This window comes from Poromitra crassiceps (assembly GCF_964638095.1).
Source record: "Poromitra crassiceps genome assembly, contig: HAP1_SCAFFOLD_463, whole genome shotgun sequence".
Taxonomy (NCBI): Eukaryota; Metazoa; Chordata; class Actinopteri; order Beryciformes; family Melamphaidae; genus Poromitra; species Poromitra crassiceps.
The window spans coordinates 24,481-50,359 of NW_028151944.1; the positions used below are offsets into that span (position 1 = coordinate 24,481).

A 25,879-nucleotide genomic window follows, 5' to 3' on the forward strand; every position below is an offset into this window, starting at 1 on the left:
ATAGAAAATAACTGGAGGAGCAGCTGCAGTGTTGAGGAGACAGACTGATAGAGAATAACTGGTGGAGCAGCTGCAGTGTTGAGGAGACAGACTGATAGAGAATAACTGGTGGAGCAGCTGCAGTGTTGAGGAGACAGACTGATAGAGAATAACTGGTGGAGCAGCTGCAGTGTTGAGGAGACAGACTGATAGAGAATAACTGGTGGAGCAGCTGCAGTGTTGAGGAGAGAGACTGATAGAGAATAACTGGTGGAGCAGCTGCAGTGTTGAGGAGACAGACTGATAGAGAATAACTGGTGGAGCAGCTGCAGTGTTGAGGAGACAGACTGATAGAGAATAACTGGAGGAGCAGCTGCAGTGTTGAGGAGAGACTCTTTAAATTAACCATCATAAAGTTAGGTAACGAGTAATGAGTGTGGAGCCTGACGTCATGTAACAAGAGGCCGTGTGTGCGTGTGTGCATGCGCCAGAGTCCTGCACCGGGTCGGGGTTCCGTGGGGCCCCGCCAGGTACCTGCAAAAAAAACACGGGTGTGGGTAAAAAATACACTTCTGTAAATTACCGGGTCGGGCCGCCGGGTAAAAGGACGGGGTGCAGGTGGAACAACGACAACGTATGAGCAATGTATGTTTTTCTGTTGCACTCAGACTGAGGCAGGGGGTGTGTCTGGCAGCTGGTCTGACTCTGAGATGCAGACAGAGGGAAGAGGAGAAAAGTTTCTGATGCACGTTTTCTGCTTTGTTTACATATCCGGCATCGTTTCAAGTATGCGCATACCGTGCATTGTGTGACGCTATAGACTGCACAACACATTCAAAACTCAGCTGCGGGGTCAAGGTGATTGATTGGAGACAATACGAGTCGGACAGATACTGTAAAAAGCTAACGTTAGCCTCCACTACAACCATACCCACTGGCTGTTTTCATCATAGCAACAGGCAACAACATGTCATCATACCGTGAAAGTGGAGAGGTTGAACGTTGTAAAAGTGGATTTATGTTCCTGCAACAGCGATCATAAAGGCAGTATGGATTATACCGGACATATTGGAAATAGCTGGTAAATCACTTTGCTTGCTGTAGTGTCTGATTGCAGAGCTATCCAGCTGGTTAGTCAGCTAGCAGCTGCTAAAAGCTAATTAACGTAAATCAGCTGACGAGTCTCGGCCAGAAAGACTGCTGTTCGCCTCTCGTGTGAAACGGTGGCAGTTTCGTTTGGTTCACTACAAAATGTTTGCACTGCAGATTAATGGTTATTATATATATGCGGTTCCGGGTCGGGGGGCGGGTCTCATGTCTGCGGGGCGGGGTGGGTTGCGGTACTGATTGATCATATGTGCGGGTTCGCGGAGCGGGGTCGGTATTGCACGTCGCGGGGCCGGGCGGGGCCGGGTCTTGAAAATGTGCACGTGTGTGCTGTGTGCGGCTGTCCGCTCCGCTTCTGGCTCACACTATTCAAAGCGACTGAATCCATTCTCAGATTCAGGATCAACAGCTGAACGTTTCAGTTTCATTCAAAATCTTCTCTCTCCATAACTGAACTGTGTGAACTGAACAGCATGAAGCTACAATGAGGAGCCACAGCTGGATTTAGCAGCAAATACATAGCTATTTCCTGACCAAACGAGAAGTTCTGGTTAGCCACAATATCAGACATCAGTGGCGGTCCCGCTCTTGATAAGAGCCTTTCTGAAAGCACAGTTTGCAGTCCTGCTGCTTATTACTGTGTTTTATCAACCAGGAAAAAGACATTTTCAACAGATTATCAGCTCTTATCATTAGCACAACCATATAGTAGCTCCCATCGGCTGCACAGAGCTATCTATGTTCCACTAGCGACAACAACAACGTTCATTCAAGCATTTGAGCATAATTGCAGCATCTTTTTATCAGTATGTCATATCGGCAGAAATTACATTTGTGATTATAAGGCGAAGCCATTATCGTCTGATAACGATGTTGTGCTGATATCATGGTGCAGTAGAGATGCACGGGCCACAGTTATAACTATGATTAATGTGGATGGGTTGCGAGCGGATGACATGATGTATCCTTAATGAGGACAATTAATATTAATTACATTCTCTAGTCTATGAACATATTTTAAGCTTGATTTTTCGTCAGGCACCTTTTTAGCCAGCCGTCTAGCCTGACATGACTGTGGGTCCTTCAAAACAAGCATGGGTGCAAGGCAGAATAAGCCAGAAAAGAAAGAAAGAAAGAAAGAAAGAAAGGGGACTTGAAAACTAAGAAAAAGGTCAGAAAAGTGCTGTGTGGGAGAAATTCTTTAAAGTTGTAAATGAGGATGAGTCAAACGCTGGTTATGTTTCAACGGTTGTGAAGTGGTGTATGTTCTAGACCAGTGATACTCAACTTGCAGCACGCGGGCGCCCCTGTGTGGCACGCGATGGAATTGCAAAAACAGTGCACCTGAACGCAACATGCAAGATACCTGCTGAATAAGTGTCCAAATGTTCATGTCATTCTGGCCAATACTCCACTTCTGTTACAGCATTTCAGTCTGGAATATGGAATATCTTTCAATAATCTATGATTAAGCTGCTAAATTGTCAAATACCGCCTGCTCGCTACCCAGGCACTTATGTATGTACTTAACCTAACTAACTTAACCTAACTAACTATCTGGTGTGCACAACATTGTCAGACCAAACTCCGGCTGACACCCCAAAAACCTACAATCCGCTACAGAAAAATGTATATTGTTTGTTTATTAACTGGCCCCTGGCCTTCTATCATTTCACGAAAGTGGCCCCCGGGCAAAGCAAGTTGAGTATCCCTGTTCTAGACAGCCACAAGACGGGCACCTCTAACATGGTACATCACGTCTGTGGTAAATCAAGAACAAGCCAGCAAGACAACACCTTAAAGGATAACTTAGTTTTTTTTTCAACCTGGACCCTATTTTTCCGTCTAAGGGACTCATCATGACATCATTTTTTCAAATTGGTTGAGTACTCACAGAGATAGCCTTGTTTACAGCTCGTCAAACAACTACCAGTGTAACACAGTCGGGCAATTGCGCACCGTCATTCAACGTTCGCTAAAACTGCTTGTTTTGCTGCTGGGAGACTCAAACTGTCATTATAGTGTCTGGCAACATGGAAACGACTCTATACATGAATATTATTCTCCGGACAGAGAAAATGGGCATGAACAGGTGAGGAGAGAGAGGAGCAGGCAGAGTATATACCCTCGTCTTCAATGCTGGAGACTGCTGTTCGATTCCCAGCATGTTCAAAGTAAGTCTACATTTAAACCGTAAGACACATTTAATATTATTTAAGCCTGCCTAACCCAAACCCTTTGTCTAACCTTAACCAAGTTGCTTTAGGTGCCTAAACATAACCGCAACACAAGTTGTTGCTACGCTGTCGTGGTTTTGAAGAATGAGGAAAGAGGGGTATCCAGTGCGTTAAAAAGGGGTCCTGACCAAACATCAGTTTTTCACAAGTTGGCACAGCCTTCTAGCAGACGTTAACCTCTCCATACCTGAGAGAGTCCAGTCTCCATTGTGGATCCTCCAGTCCAACAGAGAGCAGCTTCACTGAGGCACCTGGATTATTGTAGCTCAAGTCCAGCTCCCTTAGATGGGAGGGGTTGGAGCTCAGAGCTGAGGCCAGAGAAGCACAGCCTTCCTCTGTGAGCCGACAGCCTGACAACCTGCACACACACACACACACACACACACACACACACACACACACACACACACACACACACACACACACACACACACACTAAAGCAGTGCTTCTCAACTGGTCTAGCCTCATGACCAACATTTTCCCTTAGTCATTTACAGAATTGATCCTAAATTGTAGGGTAATTTAGCCCTCTTCACAACAAGCTAGCATGGCATGTTGGTACCAATGGATGCATTAGGTCTTCTAGTTTCATATGGTACTAGTATCTTCACTCTCGCTTTAAAATGGGCCTGCTAGCATCTGAAAGATAGTAATGTTGGCCGCTGATGCCAGCATTCTCAATGAGTAGACAAACGTTTTTCTCATGCACACATCTGCGACCTACTCAAAAAGGCCCCTCGACCCACCTTTGGGTCCCGAGCCACCAGTTGAGAAACACTGCTCTAAAGCACGATTGCTTATGGTGCAACAAAGTTCAGCTCTTTGCATGGCAGCCAGCTGGCAGCTTAAAGGCCTTCAGCGGAGAGCACCAACTGAAGCTCACTGCCACTGTGAATATTAATTTGAGTGTGAGTGTGCAATGTAACTGCCGACCAGTTGCTGCTGTATTGTCTTCCAGGAGGATCTGTTGTTGAATGTGTTCATCGTGTTCAATGTGAGTTTTCAGGTTTTCTCCTCATTCAAACTCTACAAACTGCTCCAGCTGCATCTGGTCCTGCTCACTACTTTATATTCTTGTCTTGAAGGCAGTCAGGTATTGGATACCCTCAATGTTACAACTAAGGAGAGTATTGTGGCAGTAAAGATGTGTTTGAAATTAAATTTGACTCTTTCAACTTTTATTCAGTAGCAACATTAACCACTGAAACCTACAGAAATAGTGATTTTGCATAGTTATGAAACTCAACATCGCCTGAAATGAATTTTTTTGTAATAACATATTCAGCTTCTTCACTCAACACTAATAGTTTGTCATTGTATATTTTGAGCCTAAACCTACCCCTCTAAAATAAGAGATCATAGCTCTCAGTGGAAGCTCTTAAAACCAGCTACATGTTGGATATTCCCATTAATAAACTGCTCTGAAATCACTTATTATATGTGACCTGCTCGGACAAAATCAGTCACATGTAGCACAGGCCCGCTGTTTGTGTAGAAATGTGATTTTATAAGAAAATGCTGATTTTGGCTGTTTTGGGGTTTCAGAAGATTTTAGTAAAATAAAGCATTGGTTTTCATTCTCTGTAACGATTATTGTGAAATTCAAATGCAGCTCATAAAGTTAGGGTGACAAGCATAACTAGCTTACTTTGTCAAACTTTGTGGCAGTTTTTCTCAAAACAGTTTGGAAACAGTCAAGACATAAAGGGCTGCATCTCACTCAATATTTGGAGAACAAAGATCATTTTGATAATTGACATCACCGGAAAGCAGACATTCTCCTCTTTCCAACAGTGTATAAAACTCAAAATGTGTTTCGGGGTCAATGTGACTGATTTCATCAGAGCAGGTCACATTATTACAAAAAACTGTCTCCAATATTTGTGTTTTCATTCAGTTCTGCACTCAGTTTAACAGAATCTTACAAGTCCTTTGCATCAGATTTCACCAACAGATGCAGTGTGGAGAGAAATAATGTAATGTTTTCTCAGCAGGAGAGAAAGTAGAGCTGCATTTTGGTTTCAAAAATTACATCAGCAGGAAAATGAGAGTTCAGGTATTTTCATACGAATGTAGAGTAGACTTTAAATGGTCTGTTAAACAGTAATGGTGATCCTGACCTGAGACTCTCCAGTCTACAGTGTGGACTCCTCAGTCCAGCAGAGAGAAGCTTCATTCCTGAATCTTGGAAGTCGTTGTTAGTCAGGTCCAGCTCTTTCAGACTAGATGACTGGGAGCTGAGAACTGAGGCCAGAGCTTCACAGCTTCTCTCTGACAGCTGACAGACACTCAGCCTGAAGCACAAGAAGACATGCTATTGTTATATTGTGTCATTATTGTATTATTTCTACTGACAGACTGTGTTGATGAGGCTTACTGACCCTTATGTAATGTCATCATTGTATGATTTCTACTGACAGACTGTACTGTTGAGGCCCTGGTCTAAAGCAGGTCCCCACTAACACTGACAGGAAAACTGGTTTGATTTCCACACATGGTGCTATAAGGTGATTGGATCAATAAATCCTCCAAAACGGCACATGATTTGTTATGCTGCACAACGAGCCATGAAAAAATAAAAAAGTGGATATAAATTAGGAAACACTTTAAAAACAAATGGATAGTAAATCTGCAGCCTCAGTAGCTCAGGAAGGTTTTCCACAGTCTCAGCTCACAGGGAACTATCTCCACAGTGTAATTCAGGACCAAAACTAGTCTGCTTTAAATGTGTTCAGTGACATTTTAATATGAATTCTCTAACTAGTAACCAGAGGACAGATGTTAAAACTGGGTAGATGATGATGTCACCTTCCCACTGTTTAACATCTAGCTGCTCTATTTTCAACTAGCTTCACTGGCGTGAAGCTGTATCAATAAAAGTCAAATCATCAAGTAAAACCTTCGGGACAACTTTTGCAGATTCAGGAATCCTGTTTTGAGAGAATGGACCTCAGGTTGGGAAATGTGTTGAATCAACTGAGAAAAACTGTAAACTGACTTTACCTGAGAGTCTCCAGTCTGCATTCTGGACTGTCCAGTCCAACAGAGATCAGGTTCCATCCTGAATCTTGCAGGTCATTGTAACTCAAGTCCAGCTCTCTCAGATGGGAGGAGTTGGACTTCAGAGCTGAGGTCAGAACTTCACAGTCAGTCTCTAACAAGCTGCAACCACTCAATCTGAATAAAGAATAAAGCAATAAAATACAATGTTCCTTTAAAGCTTTAACCAATCCAGTGTCTTATAATCCAATGGACTTCAGCATGTTGTCAGTGTGGATCAGCATCATGTCAGCCTTATATAATCTTTCCATCTGAAACCAGACAGACTGTCACTCCTCTGTTTCAGGATTGGCCCATTTTCCTTGAAAACTTTCTGTAACAGACCAGATGAATACATCTAAATGCCAAGTAGTTTAAAATAAAAAAATAAAAAAATATTTAATTATGGTCCAGAATCCACTTTTTTGGGGACACAATTTTCAGATGGCAGTTTATCTGGAAAAGTTGTAATAAAAGCAGAATTTGAATTGGATGGGGAACTTAACCCTAACTGGACCCTAACTCAACCTGAACCCTCCAATTGTCTATACGGAAGCAACAGATCAGAGCAAATCAAATATTGCAGGGTTTTATCAAATCTAGGAAGTGAGTTAAAATGGAAATCCGAATGGGCTGGGGATATACAGTATATAAATCCTATATATACTGTATATCCCATATATATATATATATATATATATATATGTATGTTTTAGTCATGGCCTTAGAAATAGTAGATAGTAGGGGGGTTATGATTTTGTTTAAGAAGGAACTGCAACAACACAAGGGTCGCAGGTTCACGCCCCCATGCTACCTTGGCTGTGTTTGCAGGTGGGAAGCCGGATTATGGGTGTGTCCTGGTCGCTGCTCTAGCACCTCCTCTGGTCGGTTGGGGCGCCTGTTCGGGGCGGAAGGAAACTGGTGGCAATAGCGTGATCCTCCCACCTGCTACGTCCTGCCGGTGTAGTTCCCCGCTGTCAGGTGAAAATAAGCGGCTGGCAACTGCGCATGTGTCAGAGGAAGCATGGTGCTAGTCTACAGCTCTCCCCAGATCGGCAGAGGTTGGAGCACCGACTGGGGCAGCAGGGGGAAATTGGCCAATTAAAACTGGGGAGAAAATGTGGGGGGTAACCTCGCGTCAACAGGCTCTTCTCGACGAGAAAGAGCCTGGCCTCCGTTTACAAGTGATTTTGTCACCCTGCCTGTTTCCAGCCTAGAGCCCGCCCTAGACAGGAAACAACAACGGAAATAGCTCATTAACTTGACAATCAGACACAACAAATAAGAAAATAAAACGGCAAACAACTAGCCTTCATTAACAAAATATGGACATCCCCAGGCTCTCGGTGAAATTCAAGGAATGAAGGCATCTCTAGATCTAGTGGACATTTGGAGGCTATACAGAATCCTGACTTAAACAGATACACATGGTGTAGAGCAGTGGCTCTCAAACTTTTTCACATCAAGGACCCCTAAACTGACACAAATTAGACCACGGACCCCCATTTGATAAGATTTTGTCTCAGGGTCCCCCATCTGATAAGATATTTGCTTTTGGATGTTTTATTACAGAAAGTGTATGAAACCCATGACCAAAATACTCATGTATTCTGTCATTGTGATACTACTTGTGAATTATAGTGAAAATAGATTTTTTCTGACCCCACTTTGAGAACCACTGGCCTAGAGGAGAAGGTAGTCAGTCGTATTGATTGTTTTCTCATTTATTTTTCTCTTGTTTCCAAGGTAGCAACATGTATGATTGGTGACCGAGATCTGATCATACTATTATAACAATTCAAATTATTACAGCTGAACATCCTAGACGGCATGTCCACCCTGCAGCTCGCCCGCTGTGCTGGCTCACTTGCTCCTCTAGAGAGCCAAAGTGAAACGTCAGTTCCTGTACCAGCGCTGGAAAAAATATGAATGGCAGTGAACGGAGAATAACATTCCTTTTTTTATCCTGTTTGAATTGTGCCACGGGGTGCCAACGTTAATTTTGTCAATTTAAAACATAACTTTGCATGTAAAGAAAGTCGCAGTTTGTCGTCAAACTGAAACGTAGGGGTTAGTTTCGTATAAAAACGACATAGCTGTTGGAAGCTCGTGGCATGTCGCCGGTCTTCAGCTTTGCCGGTAGAGAAAGTGACGTCACTTAGGCGACAGCGTATGTAGTCTTTCTGATTTATAACTTATAGTGCAACAGTTTGGCGACAAACTGCGACTTTCTTGACATGCAAAGTTATGTTTTAAATTGACAAAATGAATGTTGGCACCCTGTGGCACAACTCAAACGGGATCAAAAAAGTAAAGTTATTCTCCGTTCACCGCCATTCATATTTCGCCTCTCTATGACATCACTGATGACCACAGCGCATCGCAGCCTCGCCTGCTCTATGACATCACTGAGGACAGCATCACGGATGACATCAGTGAAGGCATCATCACTGATGACATCATCACTGAATTTATATCCACCTTATTTTTTAATGCCCCACTGTAAAAAATAATTGTGGGTACAAGGTCCGGTTTAACGTGACTTATTGTTGCAGCTTGCCATTTCCTTTGTTATACTCGGCTGCAGACCTGAATTATAAACCAGAAACTGGAGTACCTTATAAAAGTTATAGTCACGTTATAAACAACTAACCAACGCTGGGGGTCCGTATGGAGACAGTGTTACTCGAAATGGTTAAAAGTTAAATCAATTTGGTCATTCAGTGGCGTTTTACTGCCATGTAAAGTAACTATTACGCTAGCCGCTAGCATTAGCAACAGTAGCCGACTACCCACAATGCATTACGTTATCCCAGCACCCGAACGACACGGCTGTAGAGCAGAATAGCTCTGCTGTAAAATCCTCATAGACGTTTTTTTTTGTCAAGTTAAAACCATAGACTGTAAAACAGTCTATTACACCGGAAGCGGAAGAAGCACCCATCAGGCATCATGGCAGCTAGAAATAGGGTGGATAGCCTCAGCCAGGAAGGATGACATCACGGATGACATCATCAATGATGCCATCACTGAGATGCAAGATGCAATGCGCAATCTTGCATTGCATTGGATTCTGGGATTGATTTGGATTGCATTCTGGGATTGATTCCCAAGCCCAATTAGTGTCTGCCGCGGGTATGGCCGGCGGAGATCCACTTCAGAAACCGGGTAAGTGATTGTGGTTGTGTTCTATCACTTAAAGTACCGAAAGCATTTAGCTGGACAGCTTCTTTTTTTAGTTTCTGATTGAATTGTCAGCTTCAGCTAACTGAGACCATTTGTCAACTAACGCTGGCTAACTTATAGTGGCTACACTGCCTAAAATTGATCTAGACCTACTAGCTTGCCAGCTAACTGAGTTAGCCAGATTCATCAGCTTAACACATTGAGTGCCAGCGACGCCATATGGCGTCATTAGAAATTTACCGTAGAGTGCCAGCGACGCCAAATGGCGTCAATAACTCGAAATTGTTTTTTTGACGGGGGGGTGTCCATCTCAGCTTCTTACATCGCCTCTTACAATATGAGAGCTATTGAATGTGTCTAACCTATTTTACAGAACCCTTAGGTGGCGACAGCGCTCTCCAGATGAGAGAACGTGGAGTGAAACACAGAAGAAGTCGTTGGGGAAAAGGAAATCGCATCGCATCCGTCCGTATGCAGCTGCTTCATTGAAGCATAACGTTTAGCTGTGCCCCTGCAGCAGCCAATCTGCTATCACAATTGAGCACCTCGGTGTCCGCTGCAACAGCCCATTCGCATGATCAGCCGTGGATTTGTTATTATTCTCAACTGGAAGCATGGGAGCTGGTACACGCGGCTGTAAAAAAGCTGGATCTAGCGGACTTTTTTAGTGCTGAGCACACGCAGAGCAAACAGCAGAGCTGAGCAGAGCAGAGAGACACTCCTCCCACAACGGGGGGGGGGGAGGAGGAGGGGGGGAGGTGGGGCACGCAGAGCAGCACACAACACTGACAGACAGCAGGACAGGGTTGGCAAACGCAAGCCAGAATATCCGATGTCCACCAGCAGCAAATCAAGATCAGCAAGAAGCTGCAACCAGCAGCGCACGCAGGGGCCAGCGCTGCTGGTTGCAGCTAAAAATATTATTCTTCCAAACAAAATTCCCTGGCCTTCACTGTTTTATTGAAGGAAATTATTTTTGAGGTGTGACTACATCAGAAAATTAGCTTCAGAGTCAGTGATGTGTTTGAAATGTTTAATTTCACAAAAGGGCCATTATCTCAGCTTCTTAAAAAAAAACTGCTCTTTTTTGTTAAATCAAGCTATCTTCTCCGGCTGATAACTAAAGAACGGAAAATGGGATCAATAAACTTTTTTTTGCAGGTGATAGAAGAGAGTCTCATCGTTATTTGTGCGTGTTCAGTGTTTACATAGTAATTATTAAAGAAATTATATGACTGTTTTAAAATGCATTGCGGCCTATGTGGCACAGTACAGCACCTTTTGCCCAAGGGCCGTGGCACTCAAAGTGTTAAGATAACATAACTAAATGCTTTCAGGATTTTCACCATAAATACCTGCAGTTCAGCGCTCACTGCTCAGTCAGGCCTACTGTAAACTGGCTATAACTGAATCTAGCATCCAAAGTAGCTACTGTAGCAGGGACACTGTACTCTGTCCCTGCTACAGTAGCTATTTTTAATGTTAGATTCATTGTTCAAGTTAGTTCTCACTCTGTGTGTGTGTGTGTGTGTGTGTGTGTGTGTGTGTGTGTGTGTGTGTGTGTGTGTGTGTGTGTGTGTGTGTGTGTGTGTGTGTGTGTGTGTGTGTGTAGCTCTGGTAGCTCCAGTCACATCAACACCACTGAAACAATACCATGCCATAGCATGCTCAATTGGCAGTGGTGGATGTTTGTGATACATGAAGCATTGGAGTCTGATGCTGTGTGATATAATCCACTTTCTCTTTCTTCACATTTGACTGAAGACAGACTTCATAAACATTATGACTAATATCAGCTTCACAGGGCTTTGATGGCAGCCTGATCTACTGTACTACTGTTATGTGTTTTTGGATGGAGGTTTGGTGTATTGTTGTTTTGTGTCAAACTTGCCAGCCTGTTGGAAGAGTTTGACGCAACAAAAAGAAGGAACACAAATAGATACAATACTTTAAAGGATAGCTTTACTGGTAATCAACCCACTTTGTATCATTAATAATCTTGGTAATATAAGCTCTCTCTGTGTTTTCCTCACGGAGATCTCCCATTTCCTGCTCTGGCAAAGCGCTCCGTTGTGACGCGTTTTATGTCACAACGCGTCACAACGGAGCTGCGGCAGTTCTGCTGGAGACGTGGAATCTGCTCGAGGGCGGCTGTTATTGTTTATTGTTTATTTTTTAATTATGCGCACGTCCACGGAGAATGCATTGAGAGCCTTAAGGAGCATTAATGACTTGCAGCTGACGGGGGCAGAGTTTCTGCAGACAGGAGCAGGAGCATTTTTCTCCGTGAGGTAAACAGAGAGAGAAGATAAAGGCTGCCCATGTGCTTATATTACTGAGATTATATATGATACAAAGTGGGTTGATTACCAGTAAAGCCATCCTTTAAAGACAAGAAAGCAAGTATTATATAACGGAATCAAAGAAGTTGCATAAATGCTAATCAGGTGAATTAGGGCCTATATGTCTCTCCCTCTCTCCCTCTCTCTCCTCTCCAGAGTAAAATGATTAAGGCCAACAACATGAGTAGAATTTGAGATCTAAGCCCCTAAAACCAGATCATGTCTGATTTCAGATTGATCGACTCTATACAGACGTCCACACATTACAAAATCAATATAATATTCATATCAGCACATTATTAAATATGATGTCTGACCTCAGAGTCTCCAGTCTGCAGTGTGGACTCTCCAGTCCAGCACAGAGCAGCTTCATTATTTTTGAATCATGCAGGTTGCTGTCACTCAGGTCCAGTTCTGTCAGATGGGGGTTGGACTTCAGAGCTGAGGCCACGACTTCACAGTGAACCTCTCTCAACTCGCAGAACCTCAATCTGAATAAAGAATAAAGAAGAAGTTGAACTTCACAGCTGAGACCAGGGGCCCTGGTCTCGCAAACGCACTGATTAGCGCTTGTGCAGTGTTTAACGGCGGGCACTAGTGCAATTTGGAGGCGTGACCAAACCCTCTGCTACTCTCCCTGCTGTGCAAAATGCCTGTGTGCTCCATGCAAAATCATGAAATGGGCGTGCTTATCACCTGTGCAGGCAAGAATGATGCAGGCCACACTGATTGGTTTGATTGATGTAAAGCCCAGACCCTGGGCATCACATCAATCAGACCAATCAGATTCCCGTCTCTCACTCCCTTTAATACGTTTGTGGGTGTGGAGAACCCGGCACATATTTGTATTATCGATCATAATCATTTTCACCTCATAATTTTCACATAAATCACCCAAATGATGTTATTTTTTAATGTGCACTCCCAGGAGTATCAAACAGGTGTTGTCTATTCAGTTTAAGAATGACACTTAACTGTTTCTGCAAATGAACTCTATCATTATCTATCTATTTACTTACATTGCCAAGAGAGAATGAGAGATATATTGTATAGAGATAGGGAGAGAGAGAAAGGGAGGCAATAGATTTATCAGATGAAGGCATGTAATTTAATGGGGCTTATTGTATTGTAGAAACAGAGGTAGGCAACAGTACTCGAATTAGAGTAAATCTTGAGTTTTTTTATTAACTCATTGAGTGCCAATGACGACGCCTGTCATCAAAGTAATTAGTAACGTAGAGTGCCCAAGACGATAGCTGTCGTCAATTGCCTTTTTTGACGGTGGGACGTGGATCAAAGCCTTATGTATGTCCTGTACAAATATTGTAGCTATTGAAGCTGTATAACCTATTTTACGGACTCATCAGGTGGCGACAGTGCTCTCCAGATTAGAGAAATGTCCGGAATACAGCCTGAAAAAGCCCCGTTATCAAAGAGAAACCGCTCATGCTGCAGCCCAGAGCCATGTAGATTGCTCTGGCTGCAGCTGACGGTGCCTGCGAAACAGCAGTCAATCCGCTCCCACAACTGAGCCCCTCTGCATCTGTCTGTCTGTCTGCATAGTTTCTTTACACGATTAGCCGCCAGAAAGGCAGCACCCGACGCCGAAGTGCCAAACCTTTCCCTGCAGTCCGGGTTGGCATTTCCTTGTCGCGCTGCCTGGGAGGCGGCGCACAAAAAGCACTCCGAAAATAGACGCTGGGTGCGTGAGGCTGTGTGTTACTAGTGTGGGGAGGAGTTTGCAGCTGAGGGGGGGAGAGGGGGGTGGGGCACGCAGGGCAGCACACAACTACACCACGTCACTACATCAGAAAATATTAGCTAGAGTCAGTGAATGTGCTTGAAATGCTGCATTTCACGAAAGGCTGAATATCTCAGCTTCTAGATGGAAATGCCTGTTTTTGCTGTTTTTGGCCTATCTTCTCCGGCTGATAACTAAAGAACGGAAAATGGTATCAATAAACTTTTTTTTGCTGATGATACAATAGTCTCCTTGTTCTTTTTCCGTGTTCAGTGTTTACATAGTAATATCACACAATATTCTGTGGGCCTCGAGAAATCACTGAAAACGCTCTGAAACTCTGGCACTGGGAGCGTCCGTTCTCCAAAAGTGGCTGGCACTCAATGAGTTAAGGGCAAAACAGACGCGTTTCAGCCTTAGGCCATCATCAGTGTGCTTTTACTCTAATTCGAGTGCTGTTGCCTACCTCTGTTTCTGTGATCTCCCTGCACCGATTGAGCTGCTTATTGTATTGTAGCCTATATATTCATATCTTTTCTTCACTCAGTTTAGGTTCAAGCAAATACTGAAAAGTCAAATGGAACTAGCAGCACTTACAGGTCAAGTTTGAAAAAAAGGTTTTAATCCACACAGCAGCAGTGAACAGAGGTGTTTCAGCCTGTGGCTTTCCTCAGTGTTAATGAGAGAATGGGTGTGACCTCATATATAAAACGAGGCAAATTTGAGGTTGATTATGTTTATAAGAACAATCCTTCTTGTTCTTTTGTCAAATGTTGGTAGATACATTGATGATTTGTTTTGTGTTCACTGGTTCATCTGAGGAGCTGGAGGGGTTGAAGGAATTTCTTAATTCTAGAGTTCCTACTATCACCTTCACGTTAGAGGCAAGCAGTGAGTCTGTGTCCTTTTTAGATGTGAGAGTTAATACATGTGAATTACTACAAAGATAGATAGGGCCCCAGGACTTCAGAGCTGAGACCAGGGGCCTTATCGTCATAAAAGCGGTAATTTAGCGCTTGTGTGTGTTTAGCGCCGAGCGCACCACAAAATGGGGGCGTGGTCAAGTGTGTTGACATCTCACAACAATCATCACATCATTTAAAAACATCTGTGATTCGCAGCTTTTAATTGATGCAATTCAGGTTCTTTAGTTGGTTGGAAAATAGAAACATGTTTGCAATGAGGAAACAGGGACATTTGATTGACAATAATATTGCAAGTAGGCTACAATGTCCAAGTTTTCTCAATTCATTTCCCATTAACCCCTATTTGTATCCTATTTGTTGCTGAGGAAGCGAGATGGGAACTGACAGATGTATGTAGGCTACTCAAAGGGGGGGAATAATTGTAGACTATAGTAGGCTATTAATTGGCATTAAGGCATTGGTGATTAATTAATCTGGGCGATGCAGTATGGTGTGCGTGTGTGTGTGCACGCGTGCAGTTTCGGAGAGAGAGGGGGGGTATAATCGATCAACAAAACATTTTCACCTCATAATTTTCACATAAACTCCCAAAATGATGTTATTTTTTAATGTGCACTTAAGGGAATATCAAACAGGTGTTGTCTATTAATTTTAAGGATGGCATTTAACTGTTTCTGCAAATGAATTTGAATGAAATTGCACGATGGACAGTGTAATCTCCATGTGTAATTTGGACATCTCCACAGCATCACATCAACACCATCACATAACAATAACATTGGGCCCTATCGTGGCAAAAGCGGTAATTTAGCGCTTGCGCCGGGCGCAGCACAAATTAATGGGCGTTCCCAAGTCATCTGCTATTCTCTGTGATGCACAAAATGCCACTTGTCCCAGCGCCACAGTGATTTATGCAGGATTAACTCTGGAAATTATTCAGAGGCGTACAGGCTTGGTGAGGGCGTTATCATCCACACAACCAATCAGTGTCGCTCCTTTCATTCCCTCCAATTCATTTGCGCAAATGTCATAAAGGTTGTCCACGTACATTAGACGTTTTGTTCATATAAATAGGCTATAACATACACATGTAAAAAATATTTGTTTCTTTAATAGGCAGGGATGTGTGAGAATTTAATTCTAGCCTATTTCAACATATCAAAATTGTCCCAAGTGCCGGGTTCATCTTAATAGGCTATTGCATGCGTGCAATTGCAGCGAAGGGGGTTACTGTATCACTGGCCGACATGACTTGCTCAAATCTACTGTGTGTGTGTGTGTGTGTGTGTGTGTGTGTGTGTGTGGGTGTGTGTGTGTGTGTGTGTGTGTGTGTGTGTGTTTGTGTTTGTGTGTGTGTGTGTGTGTGTGTGTGTGTGTGTGTGTGTGCACGCACAAGGTTTTGGAGAGAGAAGGAGAGAGAGGGGGGTTAGCCCACTGTAGAAAGAGATATCAGCATGATTGTGGCACTTTACATGTGATACACATTTTTCAGTGAATAATAGTTGATTGCCTCACTGAGTAATCTGCTGTTACCCAATTTTAGCAGCAGAATTTGATGTCCTGGCATTTGTATTTTAACGGGATGTCCATGCGCATGCTGACGATAGCAGAAGGCAAGGATTTTGCGGGGACACACCTGGATTGGCTTGCGGGAGGCGGACGATAGCATAAGACGTAAGGCGTGCAAACCCGGACTCAAGCGCAAAAAGCGGATAGTGCTTCTACCAAGATAGGGCCCCAAGGATTTCCCGTGCACTGCTGGAGCAGTGCGGAGAATAATTGTGCACTCAGGTGCAGCGGGGTTTTAGACCTGCTTTTCAGAGCTCCAAGCGCAAAGATTAGCCTCTGTGCACAACTGAAAGGACAAACTTCCGGTTGTAGTCAAACCGGCTAGCCAGCTTCCGCTTTAGCCCGGTCGCTGTGTCTATCAAACTTATCTCTGACTATCTGGTTTTTCTACACTATTTCTGGAACTGATTACTGAATTTTTATGACGGACTTGGCTGAATCTATATTTGATTTGACCGCCGCCTGGACACGGACTTGAATTTTTACGGATTGCGGACTTGTATGAAGCTTAAGATGCTATTACGTTAGCTAAAGCTAACGTTAACGTTAGTTTAAAGCTAACAGTGTTGGAACCATAGGTTAGAACGAACATCTTCTCTACCACCGAATTGCTTCAAAAATGACAATTTTTACGAGATGTCTCCAAGATCTGCCTAAAATAAACGTAAACGATGTCCATCGTATCGTTAATGCCTGTTCCCCCACTCCCATAAGCAAGCGAGAGGGATTCAAGTTATACATATAACATAATAATAATAAGTAGTGTTTAGATTCAAGCTGCCTTGCTGATGCTTTGCTTTTGTTAAGTTTGTTAACTTCATCCTAATACCTCATACCAACATGTCATACCTACTCAGAATTTTAACCCCTCAAATGCCAGTGTACAGTAAAAAGTACAGTAGAAAACACAAAAAGTGAATTATTTTCCTTCCCATAAAGGCAAACTGGATTTCTCTTGGTAGTCTGGTCAGTTTAGGCAAAATGGCTGCAAAAAATGATTAACATTTGAGCCAATGTTTTTCTGTTCATTTAGGGCCTAATAAACAAAAAAATGCAAGGAGCCCAAAAAATTAGCTAGGCGAAGTCCCTGAAACGGCCACGCCCAGTTTTTAGACCTGGAATTTTGTATCTCGGCTCGTGAAAGTCACAGAGAGCTGATCTTGGGCTCAAAAGATGCAGAAACACCACATTTATATTAGAGTTATTAACAAACATATACTCTAAAACCATTACTTTTTCAGTTATTTGTGAAAAACTAGTTTTCACATGATGCATGATGGTCTTATCACTAGAAATGTAATTCCGCCTCTGACCACAATGACAAATTGGCACTGTTTGTATTTCAACTGATTAACTCCACAGGTAATGAAGATGCAGAAGTGCATATGTTTCTGTAAAGCTAGCATACATGCTGAAAACATTTGACAACATATGATATTCATGTGTCTTCTGGCCTTCAGTGAGTTTGTTCCTGACCTTGTAGATGGATGGTAAGAGACTGTTATTTTATCTCTGAAGGTTTACCTCATAGTAACATTACCTCCACCTTAGCTCATATTCATAACCTTTTTTCTGTGCAGTGGTTAGATAGTGGGCCATTGCTACGAAAAGGGGGTTTGTGTGGAAATGTTTGGTTGTCCTTTGTAACTGCACTTTTAATGTTATATGGACAATCTGTTGTTGGGCTGTCTTTTGTATCTATGCAGAAAAGATTATTGTTTAACATTGGATCTGGATCTGATGGATGTATGATGCCATACTGCAGTGAAACATTTCTGTTATCAAGGTGTTTAACTTGTGCAAAACAAAACAAAAAAAACAGTGTTCTGATTTTCCCTGATCAGATGATCTCCCGTCCAAACAATGGAACTGGTAAACAAGAACCTGTGCATTGTCTGCAAGGTTAGTTTTAATGCTTATTCCTTAAGAAGTGTAACGTAAAGGAAAGCAGTGAGTACAACATTTTGCTTTTCATTCTTAAATGCATGTCAGGAACCTGGAGGAAGAGACATAACTGCCGTCACGGCTCCTAAGCTGATTGACCAACTGAAACTGTTTGAGGATAATGGACTGATAATCAATGATGTGGATCTCAATTTTTCACAAAGACTGTCAAGTGTCAACGCAGCAACTCTACAGGATGGGTATAAAATCCACAAGACGTGCTATGATCGCTATAATAACAGTCATTTCAATCGTGCGATGGATCGTAAACACAAACGAGAACTGGATCTTGCTGATCAGGAGATTGTTGGAGCAAACACTAGAGCAAAGGCTGGGTCTAGTCTTGCGTTTGGAGCTGAATTGTGCTTCTATTGTGAAGGGCCAGCCATTGAGAACCATCGCAGGAAGGACAAATCAGAGCCCTTGTATGCCGCTGCAGGAAAAGGGAAGTCAGCAAAGCATGTGAAGGATTTCACAGACAATCTAGAGATGATGGCCAAAGTTCTGAATGACGGCAGAATCCTAAGATTACTCGAAACTGATGTTAGATCACGGGAGCTGTTCTATCACAACAAATGCCACACAAGATACTGTAACAGGTAAGCTAGCAGAACAAAGTTTTAAGTTCAATTCAAGAGTTCACCTATAGTCGGACCATATTTTTAATAATTGATCATTTCTTCCTTATTAGGTACAGAGACAACTCAACGGGGGGCAGGATAAAGCAAGAAAGAATTTCATCACAGAACTCCCCAGACATGATCCAGTACGCTGAGTATATTGCCATGGAAGCAGTAAAGAACTTCATTGATGACAGTTCAGATAATGTTTTTGATCTTCACGAACTTGAGAATATTTATCTGCAGAAAGTTGAAGATTTGGGCATCGACCGGCCCAAATCTCACTCGACACGATTTGCTGACAAACTGTCAAACAGCCGCCTTGACATAAATGTAGTGCAGAAAGAGACAGGGGCGCATTACAGGGTTATTAGGAAGGGTAGTTTGGACAATGTAATCAGTGAGAGTGAGTTTTTGGATTCACTTTGCAAAGTCACAAAGGCTGTTCGGGATGAAATCATAAAGAACCGGAGAGACAGTCAAGGCACACGGCTTTCTGACTTGTCTACAGAAGGATTACGGACAAATAACAATCTCAAACTAAAGATGCTTATGTCATTACTTTGTGATGGAACAGCGAGATATCAAGACCTTCCGATGCACCTTGAACAAATGTGCCAGACCGTAAGCTTCAACACCAGGATCAGACCAAAAACCAACAAAGATTCACAGCAATCGCAATCTGTCATCCGAAAGAGGCACGGATTGGTGGAAGAGCCTGTCAATGGATATCTGACACTGAAGCTCTATTCAATGAACAGAAACAAAAACTTGTTACAGACAACATTTGAACTAGGCCTGACACATTCATACTCGGCTACTCTTGTCTGCATTGACGAAATCTCCCTGTCAATGAAATACCTCTTCCTCAGATCACAGGGAAAGCTGCTACCTCACGTCCTGAAACAAGGTGTATTCACAACATTCACTGATGACAACATCAATGAACAAAGTTCATCTCCTACAGCAACAAAGAACTGCAACGCTACTGCGATGAGTTGCCTGCAGTTTCCCCAGGAACCAGGGGAAGGCATGTCAAGAGAGAGAAGATCTGCTAGGGACATTGACCCTAATGCACCGGGCTTGGAAACCGTGTTGGAGGAATACCTGAGCGTAGTGGAGCAGAAGGTCTCGAAGGAGTCCCATCGCCCTGTACAGACTGTCAATGTTGAGGAATTTGATGCAGAGCTTGGAGTTGTGTTTCAGAAAAGCATGGGAGAGGAAGAAGATTTTTTGATGGCTGCTATGAAGAACATTGGATCTGATTTATTACAGCCTGTAACTTGGACCTCACACCACGCTTCAAAGGAGCGTGACAAGACAGATGTCCCCAAAACAATCAACTGCATCATGCCAGTGATTGACCATGCTAGCAACACCGAACAGCTTCAGCTCCATGTCATGAGAATAGCAGTATCATACACAGGATATCTCAACCCAGGCCAAGTTGCAGTGGGTGGATCTGATCAGCCCCTTTATGCCATCAAGAAGATGATACAGTGGGCCATGGGGGAAGAGTTTTCTCATTCATACTTCGCTTTCATGGGTGGGCTGCACCTTGAGAAGGTTTCTCTGGTCTGTGTTGGCCAGTTGATAAAAGGAACTGGCTTGAATACAGTCTTAACTTCAGCTAATCTGAACATCACTGGTCTGACAACTGCTGTATGTGATGTGAATTCCATAAAGAAGGCTAGATACTGCATTCAAATCCTGGCTGTGGTCCTGGCCAAGAAGAGAGACGAGGCATTCCAGGCAAAACATCTAGAGGACAACAGTTTGATTTGGAGCAATTGGGTGGCCAATGAAAACAGTCCCATGTTTCACTACTGGACCAATGTCCTTGAAGCAATCAAGAAAGTTCTTATCTTCATCAGATCCTTCCGGGAGGCCAACTTCACCATGATGATCAGTGCACTTGAGCAGCTCATTCCTCTTTTCTTTGCACTTGATCATACACACTATGCCAGATGGGCATCAGTGTTTCTTCAGGATCTCAAAGAGCTCAAATGGAAACACCCAGAGTTGTTCAAGGAATTTCTATCAGGCTCTTTCGCAGTAAACACCAGAGGTAACCCATTTTCGAAGATTGCATGTGATCAAAAGCAGGAGCATAATATAAAGGTCATCAAGTCTGGCACTGGATACGTCGATATCATCAATCGGGAAGATCAGGAATTCTTCAGGAAACTAGAACTTGCCCTACCCGAAATCCAGTGCTACCTCGCCGAGGTCGAAGGTCAAGATCTAGCACACGGGCACAAAGAAATGCTGGACTCCTTCAAGGAAACATTTTCAAGCCACATACTCAAGGTGTACCAGGGGATCCTTACCAACCCATTCAACCAAGCTCAGTTCATGAGGTTGAACTCATCCATTCCCTTCCCAGATGTCATAACTAAAGATGCCAGCCTTGTTTTTACAGTTGGAAAAACACAGCATGACCAGTTTGTGCAGGAGCGATTTGTATATGCTCAGAAGGATGTCCATGCGAACATCTCACGAAATGCCCTGAAACTTCCAAGTTCAGGTGCAAAAGTCCAGCTTGCAAGCCCTGCAATAAAGCCACCTAAAGGAACCTTTGCAAAGCTGAAGGAGGCCTGCAGATCGAGAGAAGAAGAGACAAGGAGGCTCTTTGGTGGTGAATTCACGGGTAAATCTAGTTGATATAATTTCAAAGTTATTCAATATTCATTTTATAAGTGAATTAATTTGAGAGTACTAATTTAATTTTGGTTAAACTATTCATTTCAAATACAGGTTTACCAGAAGCCCTGTCAACAAAGGATGGAGACATTTATCACAGCCAAAAGTCTCAAATCCTGAAGGACATCAGAGTACAAGTTCAATCTACAGCCTCAGAAGGACTTGTGATAGATCTATCTGTGCAAGTACGAATCCTGGCAAAGTCTCTCACCAAAGGCATGACATTTCGGGACTTTGTCATCAAGGTGTTGAACAGCATTGCCAAGATTGGTCATGAGAAGGGAGCCAATCGTATTGACATTGTGGCTGACCTCTACCAGACTATGAGCATTAAGACTGCGACTAGGAAGAATCGGGGGTCAGCAGGTAGTTCACAGATGGCCTTTAGCGAGAATGACACCGTGCCCGAATCTAAGCAATTCTTTGAAGCTTTTCTGTCTAATCAAGACAACAAGGTAGCCCTGAACTTAATGTTCGCCAAGATTGCTAAGGAACAGGCATGGAACTGGAGCAAGGAATTATGCATTACCTACGACAGGAAGATCCTTGCAAACTTTGGCGAAGATTTTGAGATCCAGCTTTATGACCGCATAGAAATGCTTGAGGAGGCTGACAACTGCATCGTTGTCTATGTGATGGACATGCTAAACAAGGGGATCAAGTCAGTTACAGTTCGAACAGTCAACTCTGATGTAGTTGTCATCCTGCTAGGGTTCACTACAAAGTTCCTGTCAGTATGTTGTGACTTGCAACTTATCGTCGACTTTGCCGTTCCGGACAAACGCAAGTTCTACTCAATCACAGAAGCACACAAGAAGCTTGGTGGAGATGTGGCTGATGCCATGCCTGTGTTCCATTCTTTCAGTGGCTGTGATTCTGTGAGTGCCTTCTTTGGCCACTCAAAGAATGATCAATTCAAAGCCTGGATGAACCACAGTAAGTTGACAGAGCTCACTGCTGCATTGTTGCTGCCCTGATATCGAGACAGTTAAGAACAGCATGGAAGTTATTGAGCCCTGGGTAATGAGCTGGTACAACAAGGCTGGACTGTACGACTGTGCAAGTATAGATGGACTCAGATTCCAGCTGTTCAAGCACTCGGTTAAAGATGAGCTGCGAGACCTGCCCCCAAGTAAGGATGCACTTCTACAGCATCTGTTGAGAGCTGCATTCCAGGCAGGATGGCTGTGGGGGAACAGCCTTCGACAACTCCCTTGTCCCCCGGTTGTTGAATGGGGATGGACTACCGATGTGGAGGAACTCTTCGTCAGGTGGAGCACAGTTTCCGCAGGAGACACATTGTCTCGGGTAACAGGGGTGTGTAGCTGCAGAACTAATAAATGCACCTCATGTTCTTGTGCTGCGAGGGGGATGAAATGTCTCATTTATTGCAAGTGCCTAAGCAAGTGTTTGAATCCTGTGTGATGGGATGTGTGATATGTTCAAATAAAGTTTTTTTGGGCTTCACATGGTTAGCTCTGTTTCTTAGGTGGTTGTTGGGGTCCTCGTCTTCTAACAAAGCCTCAACTTAAACACTACTATGCCCCATGAGTAGATCTAGAACTTTGTCCCAAACAAACTGCACGGCCTTCATGAGCAGATTTGGCTGAAGTGGCTTGGGTACTGATCAATTCAGTGATAAAAAGGGTTTTTCTTGAATATCCCCAAAAGTAAAGGTTTTAGGCCATATGTTTCTTCATAACACTAATATAAATGTGTAATTTCCGCATCTTTTGAGCCCAAAGTCAACTCTGTACGACCTTCAGGAGCTGAGATACAGAATGTCGCGTGCAAAAAGTGGGTGTGGCCGTTTCAGACACTTCGCCTACCTAAATTTTTGGGCTCCTTGCATTTTTTTCTTTATTGGACCATAAATAAACAGAAAAACATTGGCTCAAATGTTAATCATAATTTGCAGCCTTGACCCCATTTTTGCCCCAAACTGACCAGACTATGGGGGGATTATCATAGCCTGGGATATGTTCAAGATTGGCAGGATCCATTTTAGAATGATGTCACAACAGCGATGTCATAAGATGATTTTGGTCAATAATGATGGGTTTTAATATTTTTTTCAGATTACGTTTGTTTACGATGTTAGCTTGTTTTTATTAATGTTAACACACATTGTTAGTTGTTGTACTAACTACTAACCTCCCCCCTCTCTCAGTTGTAAACAAAGATCAGAGCACAGGTGAAATGATTATCAGGGCATTGTGCCACAGATCCATGAGGAAATCTGAGAAGCCACACAGTTTGAGTGTATGGTGAAGCTATATGCGATATGCATGTTACTTTAATAACCCAGTGTTCCTGTTGTTTCTGGGGATTCAGCTAGTGTTGTAATTAGGGGTGTCACGATACACTCAGTTCACGATACGATACGTATCACGATACTGGGTTCACGATAACGATACGATACGATACAATTTTAACAATATTTTTTTAAACTTGAATAATGACAATATATGACTGAAAAAGTAGTATTTTATTTGAAATGCACAAATACAAAAATGCTGTTGTGGGAAATTGTTATTACAATAACAACTAGAAAAAACATGAGATTGGAGATAAGGCTTATCTTGAAATAGAATGAGTTACACCGTCACTTAGATTTACTTTGAACTAAAAGGTTTCTCAGCAGTATAAATTCTCATTATGCATCTTCAGTTTTTCTTCAAACTCAAACAACAAGACTTTTCTTAGTCTATTTTTTATGCATCTTCAGTTTTTCCTGTCAAGTAAACAGTTTTGCCAGAAACTCAATTGAATGGTTTCTCTCCTGTATAACTCATGTGTCTCTTCAGAGACTTGTTCAACTGAACTACTTTCCACACATTGAACTTCAACAAACAAAGACGTTTCTTTGTCTATTAAAAAAAAAAAAAAAAAAAAAAAACATTGCGATATGAGATTTCATCTCAACGATACATATCGTGACGTTTTACTATCGCGAAATTTCGTGGGACGATATATTGTGACACCCCTAGTTGTAATACAACATAACTACGGTAGTAATGGAAGGCTCAAAAGAGTGGCTAGAGTAGGCAGATACATTGACCTAGCTGATCCCCAGAACCTGGGTTAATCTGTTCGTTTTGTTCATCAGATAATTTTGCATGTGTTTTTGTACCACTTGGTCGTGGTATATAAGCTATGTTTTAGCCAGGGGTGTAGTGGTAAATACAGAGGTGAGTAAACTATCAATAGTGAGTAGTTTATCCACCTTGTTTCCCCTCTGCAATTGATACAGGTGATCTGCAAATAGGTGAGTAAACTATCTGCCTCATTTCAAAGAGGAGGGTAAACTGTGTTTACTTGTGTTTAGCCTCCACTACGCCCCTGGTTTTTCTCAGCCATTCATTTAGGTGCAATCTGGTGTTAAAAGGCTATCATGAGTCAAATAAACAATCTAGTGCATTTGACTTATACAACATGCTCTTAACATATCGAAGTACATAACATTTGGTCTGTGATAATAGATGAATAATATTAGAAATATATATTATTTAAAAATCGAAGGTTTGTGTTTTTTGGGAAGCAGTGGAAGCTCATCCTACGGTTATAGCGACTTGAAGCTGAGCAAAGTGGCACACAGCAGTGCTCATTAGAGCCACCCATACCTCTTTGTAACTTGTGCACATCTCGTACATTATATTTCTTTTTCCTCACAGCACTCATCTTGTCTTGTTATTGTCATTCGGAGTTCTCAGTGTTTTGCTAGCTTCTAGCTAAGGGTTCGTTAGCTAACGTTAGTTAGTTGAACCAGCTTAAACGTCATACAAGTCCGCAATCATTAAATTTGTGTCCGTGTCCAGGCAGCGGTCAAATCAAATATCCATTCAGCCAAGTCCGTAATCCAAATTCAGTAATCAGTTCCAGAAATAGTGTCGAAAAACCAGATAGTTAGAGTCTGAGATAAGTTTGATAAACACAGCGACTAGCACAGCGACCGGGCCGGTAAGGAGAGGAAGCCGATAAAGCGGAAACTGGCTCGCCGAGTTGGCAAGAAAACCGGAAGTTCGTCTAATCGCTTGTGCAACTAGCCTATTGAGCAAACGTGAGGATTTAGCATGGCCACGCCTGGTTTACCTTAAGGCACACCCACAGGTGCACCGGGCCTGAAAACCCAGAACCCAGAACTTCAGAGCTGAGGTCTCAGAGTTCACAGACAGAAAGACTGTTTACACATTTAATGTGAAATGAGAGATTATCAGACCAGCATCCTAATCAAAACCTCCTCCTAATAATAATAATAACAATAATTTATACTATATAATTTGACATTTTCCAAAAGTGATTAATGTATAATATAAGCATAAACCAAACAGAAAATAATACATGAACGCAATTGTATCATATTAAAGCATTTCTGTAAAAAACAGTTTAAGAAAATAATGAAAAATGATGGAGAATTCAGTGTGAGCTCCACAGGCTGTTCAGTTGTGGTAAAACAGCTCAGTAGAACAGTCTGACACCATTAGA

General features: G+C 42.6%; 1 protein-coding gene across 1 annotated transcript in view; it reads right to left on the reverse strand.

Annotated features, from left to right (window-relative positions):
• Nucleotides 1–3,555: 3,555 nt before the first annotated feature.
• Nucleotides 3,556–25,879, reverse strand: part of LOC310771242 (NLR family CARD domain-containing protein 3-like) — a 40,698-nt gene continuing 18,374 nt past the window's right edge. Inside the window, exons 6-9 of the mRNA XM_083663896.1 lie at nt 12,209–12,382; nt 6,328–6,451; nt 5,445–5,618; nt 3,556–3,681 (exon numbers count right to left, since the gene is read on the reverse strand). Of these exons, the coding sequence (XP_083520022.1) occupies nt 6,400–6,451; nt 12,209–12,382 (226 nt within the window). The 3' untranslated portion in view covers nt 3,556–3,681; nt 5,445–5,618; nt 6,328–6,399. The remainder of the gene's footprint in view (nt 3,682–5,444; nt 5,619–6,327; nt 6,452–12,208; nt 12,383–25,879) is intronic.